General features: G+C 39.1%; 1 protein-coding gene across 2 annotated transcripts in view; it reads right to left on the bottom strand.

Annotated features, from left to right (window-relative positions):
* The window catches only part of hiw (MYC binding protein highwire), a 96,911-nt gene that overhangs the window by 9,959 nt on the left and 74,645 nt on the right, over window positions 1-12,307 (bottom strand). The window contains exons 35-58 of one of the 2 annotated variants that reach the window (XM_081983146.1): window positions 11,589-11,803; window positions 11,180-11,531; window positions 10,303-10,536; window positions 10,128-10,251; window positions 9,357-9,490; window positions 9,062-9,300; window positions 8,853-9,007; window positions 8,712-8,795; window positions 8,467-8,657; window positions 7,098-7,409; window positions 6,872-7,036; window positions 6,019-6,273; window positions 5,833-5,965; window positions 5,578-5,778; window positions 4,507-4,901; window positions 4,277-4,451; window positions 4,012-4,207; window positions 3,557-3,728; window positions 3,237-3,503; window positions 2,610-2,864; window positions 2,416-2,533; window positions 1,785-1,970; window positions 925-1,355; window positions 57-205 (exon numbers count right to left, since the gene is read on the bottom strand). In XM_081983146.1, the coding sequence (XP_081839272.1) occupies window positions 57-205; window positions 925-1,355; window positions 1,785-1,970; window positions 2,416-2,533; window positions 2,610-2,864; window positions 3,237-3,503; window positions 3,557-3,728; window positions 4,012-4,207; window positions 4,277-4,451; window positions 4,507-4,901; window positions 5,578-5,778; window positions 5,833-5,965; window positions 6,019-6,273; window positions 6,872-7,036; window positions 7,098-7,409; window positions 8,467-8,657; window positions 8,712-8,795; window positions 8,853-9,007; window positions 9,062-9,300; window positions 9,357-9,490; window positions 10,128-10,251; window positions 10,303-10,536; window positions 11,180-11,531; window positions 11,589-11,803 (5,138 nt within the window). Of the gene's footprint in view, window positions 1-56; window positions 206-924; window positions 1,356-1,784; window positions 1,971-2,415; window positions 2,534-2,609; window positions 2,865-3,236; window positions 3,504-3,556; window positions 3,729-4,011; window positions 4,208-4,276; window positions 4,452-4,506; window positions 4,902-5,577; window positions 5,782-5,832; window positions 5,966-6,018; window positions 6,274-6,871; window positions 7,037-7,097; window positions 7,410-8,466; window positions 8,658-8,711; window positions 8,796-8,852; window positions 9,008-9,061; window positions 9,301-9,356; window positions 9,491-10,127; window positions 10,252-10,302; window positions 10,537-11,179; window positions 11,532-11,588; window positions 11,804-12,307 lie in introns of both variants that reach the window. The other variant, XM_081983145.1, reaches the window with a different exon arrangement.

The following is a 12,307-nucleotide window of genomic DNA, read 5'->3' as shown; positions in this document are numbered from 1 at the left end:
GATAATGTATTTTATGGAATTGCTTTTAAATGTGTGAGGAAATGGTGTAGTCTTACTTGTTTATATCAAAGGCAAAGTTATCGCTGTCTTTACTGGTAACCGAGACAAAGTTGAAGTCTTTGGGCGGCAACGCAGTCACGCCCACTACTTTGGCGAAAAATTCGGGAGTGATTTCGGGTAGCATACGCCTCAATAAGGAAGTGACCTGCAATATTAACACAAAAAAACATTAGCAGTATTAAATTTAATACAATTCACACAAAAAATGGCAACGGTAACTGGTCTGGTTCTGAAAATATCCTAATTCAAGGAGAAATCCGAGTTTTTGTGAACAGAAACTCTGACAATAGTCAACTTTAAACTTGTGAAACCTGGTAGAGGAGTAAAGTTAGCAAAGTGAATTTTGGATATGTTATTCAGCATTAAATTTCCTACAATTTAAACAAAAAATGGCGACGGTAATTGTTCTGACTGTAGACACTTTTGAAACCACTGACAAATTAGGTTAGGTTAGGCAGGAAACATGTACAGTGTCACTGATTTAAAGACAGTCAAATTCGAAAAATTAAAGAAACATTTTGAGAACCGCTGATACTGTAAAAGCTTAACTTTGTTCGTCTCAAGTCAAAAGTTAGACATTTTTGAAACCACGTTAAGTTAGGTTTCTCTTATTTTGAAATTTTCACTTTGTTTTTGGAACTTTGCTAGTTTACCAGCTTTCATAAGTTTAAAGTTGACTATAGTCTGAGTTTTAACTGAAAGCAAGCATTTTTCCATTGGTCTAACCAGACCAGCTACCGTCGCCATTTTTTGTATAAATTGTAGGAAATTTAATGCTGAACAACATATCCAAATTTCACTTTGCTAACTAATACTTTTTCTTCCATTTTGAAAACTATCAACAGGTCATAAACAGTTCCTCACCTGTCTTTGAACTCGAGCACTGCCAGTATGCAACAAAGTCAACAAATCCCTTAACAAGCCGCCCTGATGCGACAAATAAGCTCGTCCTACCGAACTGCCGGACAGAGCCAGCACCATGGACAACATTTCAAAGCAATAAGTGTCCGACGAGACTTTTGCCACATCTGAACTACTGCCGGACGATGCGATCGATGACGTATACAAATTCGTCTCCCACTCCTCTTTGACTCGCTCCGTCTCTTTTCTGATCGCTTGAACAATGTGAACGATCACTTGTTTTTGCAAATGGGTCAGTTTACTCCTGCTGAACAAGATCCCGACCATGTGCTCGCGCAAATCGTTACTTTCTTCAAGCGGTTCGCATGGTGATACGACATTCTCATGGTCTTGTGGTCCTTCGTCTCCGTGTAACAGTTTACCAAACACTTGAGCTGATCAGAGTAATTAGAAAGGTTGTTTTTAAGTTAAACACACTAGATAGTATATCTTAATTTTAGTGTTAATAAAGTGAAGCAGTGTTTGAGTTCTTTCGAGTTACAGGGGTCGCCACATGATATGCACTATGGCAGGATTTCCATACTACAGAAGCTATAGAAGATAACTTTCCAATTTCATGATTTTTGTTAAAAAAAAGTTATCAAAACTAGGTCAGTAACTCGGTTATTTTTGGGAGTTTAAGGCGGTTGAACCACTGAAATGAACCGTCTTGAGCTCCTTTTTCTAGTAGTGTAGAGTAAAAAATTCTGACTTAAAAATGGCATACACACTGGTCAAAATTTGACAGGCCTCTGAATCTAGAAAGAACTCAAAATACGGCTTCACATAGCCTACTCGAGATTACGAGACCTGATTTCACTTACCAGTAATCAAACGAAACACTCTTAAAGTTTCAGCTTCGCAGCTACGTTGCTGAATGGTTGCTGCACTGTACAGTTTACCAGCTTTCAGGCATTCACCCTCAATTTTCCCCAAAATCCTTATTTGGCGCAAACGGACCGAGTTGTCTGGACCTTTCAGTTCCAGACGAATCACGTTGTCCATAGGGTCTTAAATAATTCAAAACATACTTCACTGGCATTACATTCCAATTAATTTGTGGTGGCAGTGACGCAATAAATGGTGACGTCAGATTGAAATTTACTCATGTCCAGTGTTGCCAAGTCAAAATATTTAATGGCGGTAGAATAATCGGTCAAAAAATGTTTGATAACGGTAGATCAAAAAATAACGCCAAAACACAGTTTGAAAGGATAGTCAGGGACAAAATTGCCTGTAAAACCTACTTTAATTTAGAAAATGACTGTTTTAAGCACATTTTAAGAATCCCCATTAATTTTCCTATTCAGTAGCTTGAAGAAAACAGTACAAAACTTAGTACAGTCAGGGAGAAAAGAGAACATAATGACGTCAAAACTCCGTCTCGGTTCACAACTAATAGACAAGGAACGACAATTATTACGTCACTGCCGCTAGCCCTGAGATAGACTTTACCAGTTATTGGACAATTCACCCAGCCGCCTAGCAACCTAGTTTCCACCTCCACAGTCCTAAGCTTGGTCAGTTCGTCAGTGTTTTGTCCGGACAAAAATCCGATTGTCGATATTTTATTCTAAGCAATAAAAAAAACAAAAAATAATGGTCGATTTAGCAATTACTATTAATAACAAAAAGACAAATTAACTCACCCCCAAGTCTCTGCAATTGTCCACATGGACACAAATCAGGACAGGATGGTGTCCGTGCGCGCAAATTACGGTAATGCTTTTTGTTTTGTTTCGGTCCTCGTCTCCACTTTCCCAAAACGTTTCAGTGGATCCATCCGTTAAACTTGCTATCATCGCTTGGCGACTAGAAGCACGGATTTCGACGAGTTGCGTCAGGTCTTTGAGGCACTCCACTGTGGCCGAAGGCTGACAGAGGGCGCTTTCGTGCATGGATACCTTAAAAGTCATGTTTTTAAATAGTTTTACCACAAAAATTGACTAGAATAACTGCAAGTGGACCAGTAAGTCAATTGGCATGAAATTTTACTGTTTTTGATCTTAAAAATTGACTAGAATGACTGCAAATAGTTCAGTAAGGTAATTGTCATGAAACTTAGTGCAATAAAGTCTTTTTTGCACTATGTTTTCATTTTTTAATGCAAAATTTTCCTCTTTCTTGTACTACACGATTTCTAACTAACTAACTCAGAAAGAGTCAAGTGTAATTTATGTTAATTGTAATTCAAAAAATGTCAAGAGTAATTCAGAATAGGCAACTGTAATTCAGATTATTGTTAATAGCAAATCAGAAATTGAAATCAAACTTACAGTAAAATCTTCCATTTCCTCGCTACGAGACAAGATCTTGCTGATGTTGCTAAAAACCTGAGATCGATGCAAAAAGCTGTGATCAGCTGGAGCAAAACGAAGTCCCCAGCAACGCACTGCAATTTGTTGTAGAGGCGAACCCATCGGAAGAAGTAGCATAATATGAGCTATAGTTTGCAAGAGGGCGTGAAAAGTGGAAGGAAGAGGATGTACCGCCTCTCCTGCTATTGTTATATCACTCAAAGGGTGCTCGCAGACGTTCAGATCCTAAAATCCGCAAATTTTTAGTGGAAAAAGTCAGTAGATTTATGGTGGTTCACCTCTTCGGACTTTTTGGGAGGTCGATTGTCCTCCTCAGCTTCCAGTTCCACGTCGACTGGTGTTAAAGAGGTGACAAACCACCAGAGGAGATCGTGCAGGCAAATCGGTTGAGTGACCGACCTCAAAAGCCAATTTAGGGCTTGCATTGCGTACACTCTGCACATGGCTTTCCTATTTATTCACCAAAAACCACTTGTTTTACTAGTTGTGAACACTTTTAGAGATATCTGGAGGTTTTTAGTATACTTTTGAAGTTGCTAGCATTCCCAAAATGATTCTAGAACTCTTTGGCAATTTTTAGAAGGTTTAGAACGTATTTCAAAACTTCTGACAATATTTAGGAGGTTTTTAGTATACTTTTGAAGTTGCTAGCATTCCCAAAATGATTCTACAACTCTCTGGCAATATTTAAAATTTGTTGGAAGGTTTAGGATTTTACAGAAAAAAGTCAAACCTTAAAGCATGTTTCATGCACATTCTAAGTGATTCCAAGTCGTGCTGACGCATTACAAATTGAAGAACTGGACGCTGAAGAAAGTCCAATTTGTTAGTTAAGGAAGTGTCACTTCTTACTATCGAACTGATTTCTTCGTTGGGTAACAATCGTTGCAAAGCTGGTGATGGATTGCATAAAAGGGATGAACCTCCATCTAAAAACGCACTTTTCTTAATTTTCTTTTCTTAGTAAAGAAATAGTAATAAAAATCAAAAAACTATACCTGCAGGATTTTCGGTGCTGCTATTATTGCGTCGCCTCATCATGATGATCCTTCCATCGCAACCGGCTTTGGCCCATGGTACTCCGTTAGTTCCCATGGAAACAGACCTGTGGAACCTTAACCCGCCCTTGATAGGATCCACTTCGTTTTCGGACAATGACACTTCCGACAAAGGCTGTGAAATAATAATAAAATCGTGATAATATCATTTCACTTAAACAATAGCTTACCCTTTGTCCAGATGTAGAAGGTACTGAGGGATGGTAGTGCAAAACGTCACTGTAAAACCCGTGCTCGTCCAATGCGAAACCAGATCCGCCCAAAGTTTCGAAACATTGAAAAGGCGGCAACGGTCCAAACGGGCCGGAACAATCGGGCGGCGTGACGTTTTCGGTGACGGGCGGCAACGATTTTCGTTGGGCGGCCACCGTATCCGTCGAACTGGCCAGATCCAGCAAAAACAACGCGTTACTCTTCATCACCAAGTGGGGCTCTCCCATCGTTAAGGTGGAAAGACGACTCGAAGAAGGTTTTCGGTGAATTACCGTTTTGGTTTTGTTGCCTTTGACGTTTTTTGCGTACTTGTCACGACACTGTTCGCATAACAAGTACCAGGAACTGCCGGCTGGAAGTATTACAAGTAAAAATATAAGTGTCCGCACTAATTTTTGAAATTACTCAAAAATTAATAAAAGTACAGTTTTTCAACTATGGGACCTTTTGTTGAGAAATGTTAGGGCTTTCAAATGGGCAATTTTCTGACTGTACCAAATTTTGTGGTGTTTTTTCAGTCTATAGGATAGGAAATTTAATGAGGATTCCAAAAATGTACTTAAAACAGTAATTTTCTCACTCCAAGTTAGTTTTACAGGCGATTATGTCCCTGACTGTCCTTTCAAATTGTATTTCTGCCAGTTCAAACTTTGACACCGCTTTTCTCTCTGGCTGTATCAAATTTGTAGTGCTGTTCAAGTTAGTGGATAGGAAATTTAATGAGAATTCCAAAAATGTGCCTAAAACAGTCACTTTCTCACTCCAAGTGGGTTTTACAGGTGAATTTGTCCCCGACTGGCTTTTCAAACTCTGTTTCTGATAGATCAAACTTTGACACCGCTTTTTTCCCTGACTGTACCAAATTTTGTAGTGTTTTTTCAGTCTATAGGATAGGAAATTTAATGAGGATTCCAAAAATTTGCTTAAAACAGTCATTTTTTAACTCCAAGTGGGATTAACAGGGATTAACATATCTGGATAACAAAAAAAAAAAACAAAAACACAAACAAACCAAAAAACACACTTACGAATTCCTCCATCTCCACAGTTACCAGCCCAACCTAAACAATAGTTGCCGCCTGAATTGTAGCCTTTGCCACCTGCGTGTTGCCCACAACCTGGGTGGTCTTGGTGCATGTGGTAAGTTACTGGATGTGGAAAACTGTCACCGCACAGCTCACATAGAGTGTCACCAGCGTTCGAGTGCAGGTAAGACGACAATCCAATGTCTTCTGCAGATTAATCAGTTAAAATCAAGACAATCACTTCCAAACTGGTCTTACCAAGATAATTTCTTGGAGGAACCTTCTTCTTTTTGTTTTTCTTACTCTCTTTCTCTATAGTGTTGTTCTTTTCTTTCGGATCCATTTTATTATTGTCTTTTCGTTTACCTTTTTCTTTATTAGGACTAGCTGACTGTAGAACAAACTTGTTAATTAATATTACAAACATTCACAGAATATACTGACTTGTTGGTTCATATACTGCAAGCAACTGGTTGTAAGTTCTTCCCACAGGAACACCAGACCTTTTAAAGCGGGCGGTAAAACGGAAATAGTCTGGTAAGCACAACCCAATTGATTGTGATCCCTCGTTTCTTCTTTGATCGTGCCATCTTCAATTTTTCTCGGTCGATTACGATTAGCGCTGGCGTTCGCTGCTGACCGCGTTAGGGATTCCAAAGTAGATGGTTGAATGTGCAGGTAAGTACCTGCGTTACTTACCTAAAAATTTGAAATGATATAGTACCAAATTTTCCTAAAAAAATGGCTTTTTCGCATTTTTAAAATGCTCAAATTTACCTCAAAATGCTCAAATTATTGCTTAAAACTGTCTTTTTAAAATTCTGAAATTGACTCATTAATTTGATGAAATCGTCGTTTTAAATTAATGAAATTTAAGTGCTAAAATTTGTTCTATAAAATGCTGATTTTAACTGTTTGAGAAGGATTTCCAAAGGTGCTCCATATGATCTTCAAATTGCTGAAATTGACTTAGAAAAGTAATGAAATTTATTGCCTGAAGTGGCCTTTTTAAAATGCTGAAATTCGTCTCTTATAATTGCTGAAATCATCTCTTTAAAATAATGAAAGTGCTACAACTTGTTCAATGAAATGCTGAAATTAACAGTTAGAATACGATTTGATAAAGTGCACAATTTCAGCTAAATTTTCAGCTTCGATTCAGAAAATTACCAAGGAAGAGAAGTGATAAATACGGATGATCACTAATATTCGGACACTTGAAAGAAGAAGATAGGTACAGAGTTGAAAACTGTTTCAGATTGAAATAAACTGGTAATAGAAAATAATAATGCCTTACTTCAACTGAATGTCTTTGTCTTGCACGTTCCTCTTTAGTAAGCTCTCTCCGTCTTCTATCAATAGGACCGTCCTGGTGTCTAGTTACTACTTGGGCACCCTGTTTAGGCAGAGTAGGGTGGAACTTTAAGAAAGATGCGCAGGCCATTGCATCGTGCACCAATCCCTGTAAAAACAGAAAGAAAAATTGAATATCTTTAGAAGTTAACACTCTTGATTGGGCTCACTTCGTGCCACAAAAATGCAGCAAATACCGCCCTCAAAGCCTCAGCGACCGAAGGACTCATAGCCTGTTTCACCGGTTCGGAAGGTTGGTAAGTCGCCTTGGGCAGTTGGTGCATGCTGGCAGGGGAAATGGCTCGTTTGGGGCGCGACTTACTCCCACCCCGGTCTTTACGCATAGCCTTGGGGGAAAGTTTCTCTTCTTTGTTACCGGAGCCGATGGAAAAGTGACTTTTGACCGGAGGATTAACTGCGTTCTCTGGAGACGTCTGAGTGCCCGTTTGCGTTAGTTTTTTAGTTGCTGTTCCGTCAATATCCTACAAAAAAAGACTTGTCAAGACAGTGGGAATCCTCACAGATTCCAATTATGGGATCGAAAAACTATGTATTAAAACTGTTTGATGATGTGGATGAAAACAGGGAGAAGGGATTTATTAGAAACACAGAAAATCCACATGATCAGATAAAGTACATGCAGAGGTGCTTAAAAATATCGCAAATCAAGAAGACACCATCTACAAAGCAGGCATCAGAAGATGATCTATGATGAGATGGATGGCACCAGAAGATGATTTAGCAGAATCCGGAATTGAAAAGAAAGACATTACAATCATAGCACACCTCTCATCATCATCATTCTCAGCGTGTTTTGGTTCATCTTTAGATTTACAAGCCTCTGCAAGCTGTCTCCATCCGGATCTGTCAGCTGTTCTGCTCATCCATTTCACTTCCGCTACTTTCTGGATATCGTCCTTCCACCTAGTCGTTTTTGGTCTTCCTTGGTTCCTCTGGGTCGCCATTGGGTCACTTTCTTTGTCCATATCTATTGTCCTCCGTTCTCAGGAGATGTCTTGCCCATTTCCATTTCAATATTGCTTCATGCCAGTTACCTTTGTCTTTTTTTTGACACCACTTTTCTCCCTGACTGTACCAAGTGTTTTTTGAGGTAATTGAATAGGCAATTTAATGAGGATTCCAAAAATGTGCTTAAAATAGTCAATTTCTTACTCCAAGTGGGTTTTATAGGTAAAAGAATGCTCAGAATAACAGAGATAAAAACAATACGCGCAATAACAGGCGACACTCTTCTGGAAAAGAAAAGGAACGAACACCTAAGAAGACACCAGTGATATCGTAAGACGGTGTAGAGCTGAATATAGATTACCAGAAGAATGAATATAGATTACCACAGGGATATTCAGGGATAACATATCAACAGGAAGAAGACCCCCTGGGCAGACCATCAAAGAAATGTAGAGACAAAAATCAGTAAACTACCGGCGGTACGGCTTCTATAAGTGGTAGAAGAAGAAGAAGAAGAAGAAAAAGAAAATCGAGCAACAATCAGCAAGTTAAGAAATCAAATCAACTCACCGCCACTTCTTTCTTGATATTACCAGGACTGGTTTGTAGAGAGCTACCACTCGGACTAGGTGTCATACCTTTAGGCTGAGTCGATTGGCTGGGTGACTGTGACAGATCTCTGGTCAAGCTGCTGACTAAAGCGCTTGTGTCTGATTGGTTTGAACCACGCCGACCACTTTCGAACCCTGCAGTCCCTAAAACTAACCAAAAATCATCACAATCTTCGTTCAACATCAAATTATAGTTGGATTTACCTAAAGGAGACACTCCCATGCTTTTTGAAGAACCATATATTGGACTGGGACTACTCTGATTATTGTCAGGGGCTAAAACTCGGTCTAAAAATAAAGATAATTATTCTGATTTTATCTGGTGAAAGTTGATTTTTGTAGTACTTGGTAAGGCAATGGGGCTGGAGCTTCGACTCAAAGGCCTCGGTGAGAATGTGACCGGTCTTTGTGATCTCCTTGGTGTGTCAGGAGGAGTAACGCCATTCCCATTAGACCCTGATTCAGCAGACTTGGATAAATCATCCAGGAAACCTTCATTACTGTTCACTCAAATTACACCAAACCGCAACCAAAACAACTGAAACAGTACGTACGTTTGCCCATCATGCCTGGTCAATTTGGGTCTAAACTTGGCCTTGCCACTCTCCTTCTTTTCTCTCTTAGGCACTTTAGGTGGTTCCCCCAAATTTTCGCCGAATACAAAAGGGTTGGACGAGCACAACTCCTCTGACTTGCACTTGATCGTTGACGAATTGCTTGGACCTGAAAAAGTGAAATCCGCGCTACTCGACTTGGGATAAGTGAATTGGAAGCCGCGCTTTTGACTCTCCACCTATAAAATATTGTTCAGTCAACGAATAGTTCAATAGAAGAAAGGTCAAGGCAGACCTTGGGGTCGTCACACTCGGCGACGCTATCCAAGTACAGCACGTTGTTGGTGCCGATGGCCATTGACCAGGCTTCCCCATCCACGTTGAAGCAGTATTTTTCTCTAGTTGGTTTGTCGAGGAACACCCAACATCCTAGATTAGAAGATGAGGCCTCATTATATGAACGTAGTTCCCTGTTTAGTTGCCTTACTGAGATATTTTTTAAAAAATGCCTAAATGGAGTCTATTTAAACTAACAATTGCCTCTTTAACATCTTTTGTAGCTAAATTTTTAATAGTTTTAGAATCTTTCGCCTGCAAATATCCTGCTGTAAAAAATAGCAATTTTGACATAATTTTGGTGCACTTTACCATAAAATCGCTAATAACTAGCTTATTTGAAACATTCAGTAGAAACCCATTAGCAGACCGTAGATAGCCACTGAATGGAGCTATCACGTGACGTTGAGCTGGGGCTTCTACATTGTCCCGTTTAGCCGCTAGAGGGCGTCAAATCTAGTCATTCAATTTAGTACTTTTTTGAAAATATCTCGAAAAGTGTCCAATTTACAAACTTCAAATGTGTTACCTTAAATGTGTCTTGATGGGAGGCAACTTTTATCATATAAACAATTTTCTTATAACATGCATGGTTTGGCAGTGAAAAAATCATAACTGAAATTCTCTAATGAGAGACTTTCTCTCATTAGAATTCTCTAATCAATCAACAAAATACACGAAAACATAAAACAAAATATAAAAAAAAGAAAAACAACTTGAGAATTCAAACCTTCAGAGTTGACAATGTATTCGCTGACTCCAATGCAATTACCAAGTACCAACATCCCAACTGGGGGCGCTTTAAGACTGGGTCTACTCCTCACATTATGTCCTGAGGCTCCGCATTTGATTACCTAAACATAGTTTGACTTCATATGAAATTACAATTTAAAACGCATACAAACCTTGTAACTAATTTGTGAATTTTTGGTCTTGTCATTGATTTCAGGCAATTTCCTCAGAATAGTATCGGTGATAACCTGTTCCAAAATACTTTTAGGCTCTTCCACGGGCAGCAAAAGCGTTTTTCCCAAGTGCTGATTGTACTGCAAACACCAGGCTTCGATTACGTGAGGATTGCAATACTGTCTAATCGTGTCCGCTGATAATCTCAACCATACTCCGTCGTCGTTATGTATCTGTAAAAGAATAAACAAATAAAGAAGTTCAAACTTTGACACCGCTTTTCTCCCTGACTGTACCAAATTTTGTAGTGTTTTTTATGTCATTATATAGGAAATTTAATGAGGATTCTAAAAATGTGCTTAAAACAGTCATTTTCTAAATCCAAGTGGGTTTTACAGGCGATTTTGTGCCTGACTGTTCTTACAAACTGTGTTTTTGGCAGTTCAAACTTTGATACCACTTTTCGCCCTGACTGTACCAAATTTTGTAGTGTTTTTTTATGTCATTATATAGGAAATTTAATGAGGATTCTAAAAATGTGCCTAAAACAGTCATTTTCTAAATCCAAGTGGGTTTTACAGGCGATTTTCTCCCTGACTGTACCAAATTTATTCTACAAATACAAAATATTGTAGTGTTTTTTCAGGTTATTGAATAGAAAATTTAATGAGGATTCCAAAAATGTGTTTGAAACAGTCATCTTCTCACTCCAAGTTACTCTACTCCATATTTATACCAAATCGGTTGACTGGTGCGTTTTATTATTTTGCCATCTTCGAATATCTGCTTTAATTTAGTGAATTTATATTTTTGACAGCATCAAAAACCCCCGAATTAGAGTTGAAAATTGTGTACCTACTGGATTTACGTACTTACCTCATCTATAAAGACAATAGTGCCGTTAACGTGCACAACCCCAATTTGCTCACTCTGCAACGAGGGATGAGCCCGAATACGCAACCCTGCCGAATTTTTGGCCACGAATTTCCTCACTTTACTCGGTTGGCTGCAAGACTTTTTGCCGGTGCTTTGATTCGGTGGAATCATCCCTTGGGGAGGTTCTTTCACCTCCACTTTAAACGTTTCCTCCATTTCATACCCGTCGATGTTCACGATAATCGAGTAACAACCGGCAGAAGATGGCGTCCAAGTGGCGCTGTAAGTTCCGTCCAAGTTGGGTCTCACCAACATGGTTTCGTTGGATCGTTTTGCTGGCGGAGAGGTATATCTACAAGATATTTGATCATTTAGAGATATAAACGAGCCAATCAGAGTGGAAAGTTGCCTTAATTCCTCAAAGGAGTAGTTCTGGAAAGGTTTCATCACAGTTATTGAATTGAAACGCATTTTCTCTCTCACTGTAGGTTCGTAAGAGTGGTGCAATGGTGGAGGAGGTAATCCTCCAAAGGTCATGGGGTCTGGTTGACTGACTCTGCGCATTTTGCGACCTCCGTCATCGCCCAGGTCGGTTTTGTCTATGGGGATGGCTTTTACTTCCACCTATTTGATACAACAGTAAATATTCAATTAGGTCTACCAGCAAGAAAGAATAATTGATAGAGATAGAAATAGAGATTTAAACAAGACAGACTTATAGTAGCAAATCAAAGTGAGAAAAAGAAAAAAATTTCTTTTCTAGTCCCTTACATAGTCCCAGGGAAACGAGATCTGGCATTGTCCGATACATTCTGTCATTGCCAGATAGTGTCTAGTAAATGTCAGATAGTTTGAGACAATGCCAGATAGATTTTGTCATTACCAGATAGTTTCTGGCAATGCTAGATACATTGGCCGCATTCGTTTTCAAGCTCAATAGAGCGAGCAGAGCGTGATTGACGTCACAATGACGTAATTTGACAGTTGGTTAAATTATGATTTTGCTAAATTACGTCATGCTGACGTCAAAAACGCGTTGCTCTCTCCATGGAACTTGAAAACAAATGCGGCCATTATGACATTTCTAGATAGTTTCAGGCAATCCCAGATAGCTTCTGACATTGTCCA

The sequence above is a fragment of the Ips typographus genome, linkage group LG7, assembly GCF_016097725.1.
Source record: "Ips typographus isolate SLU linkage group LG7, UJ_Ityp_2.0, whole genome shotgun sequence".
Classification (NCBI taxonomy): Eukaryota; Metazoa; Arthropoda; class Insecta; order Coleoptera; family Curculionidae; genus Ips; species Ips typographus.
The sequence above is the reverse complement of the archived record's forward strand: the minus strand, read 5'-3'. Positions and strand labels throughout refer to the sequence as shown.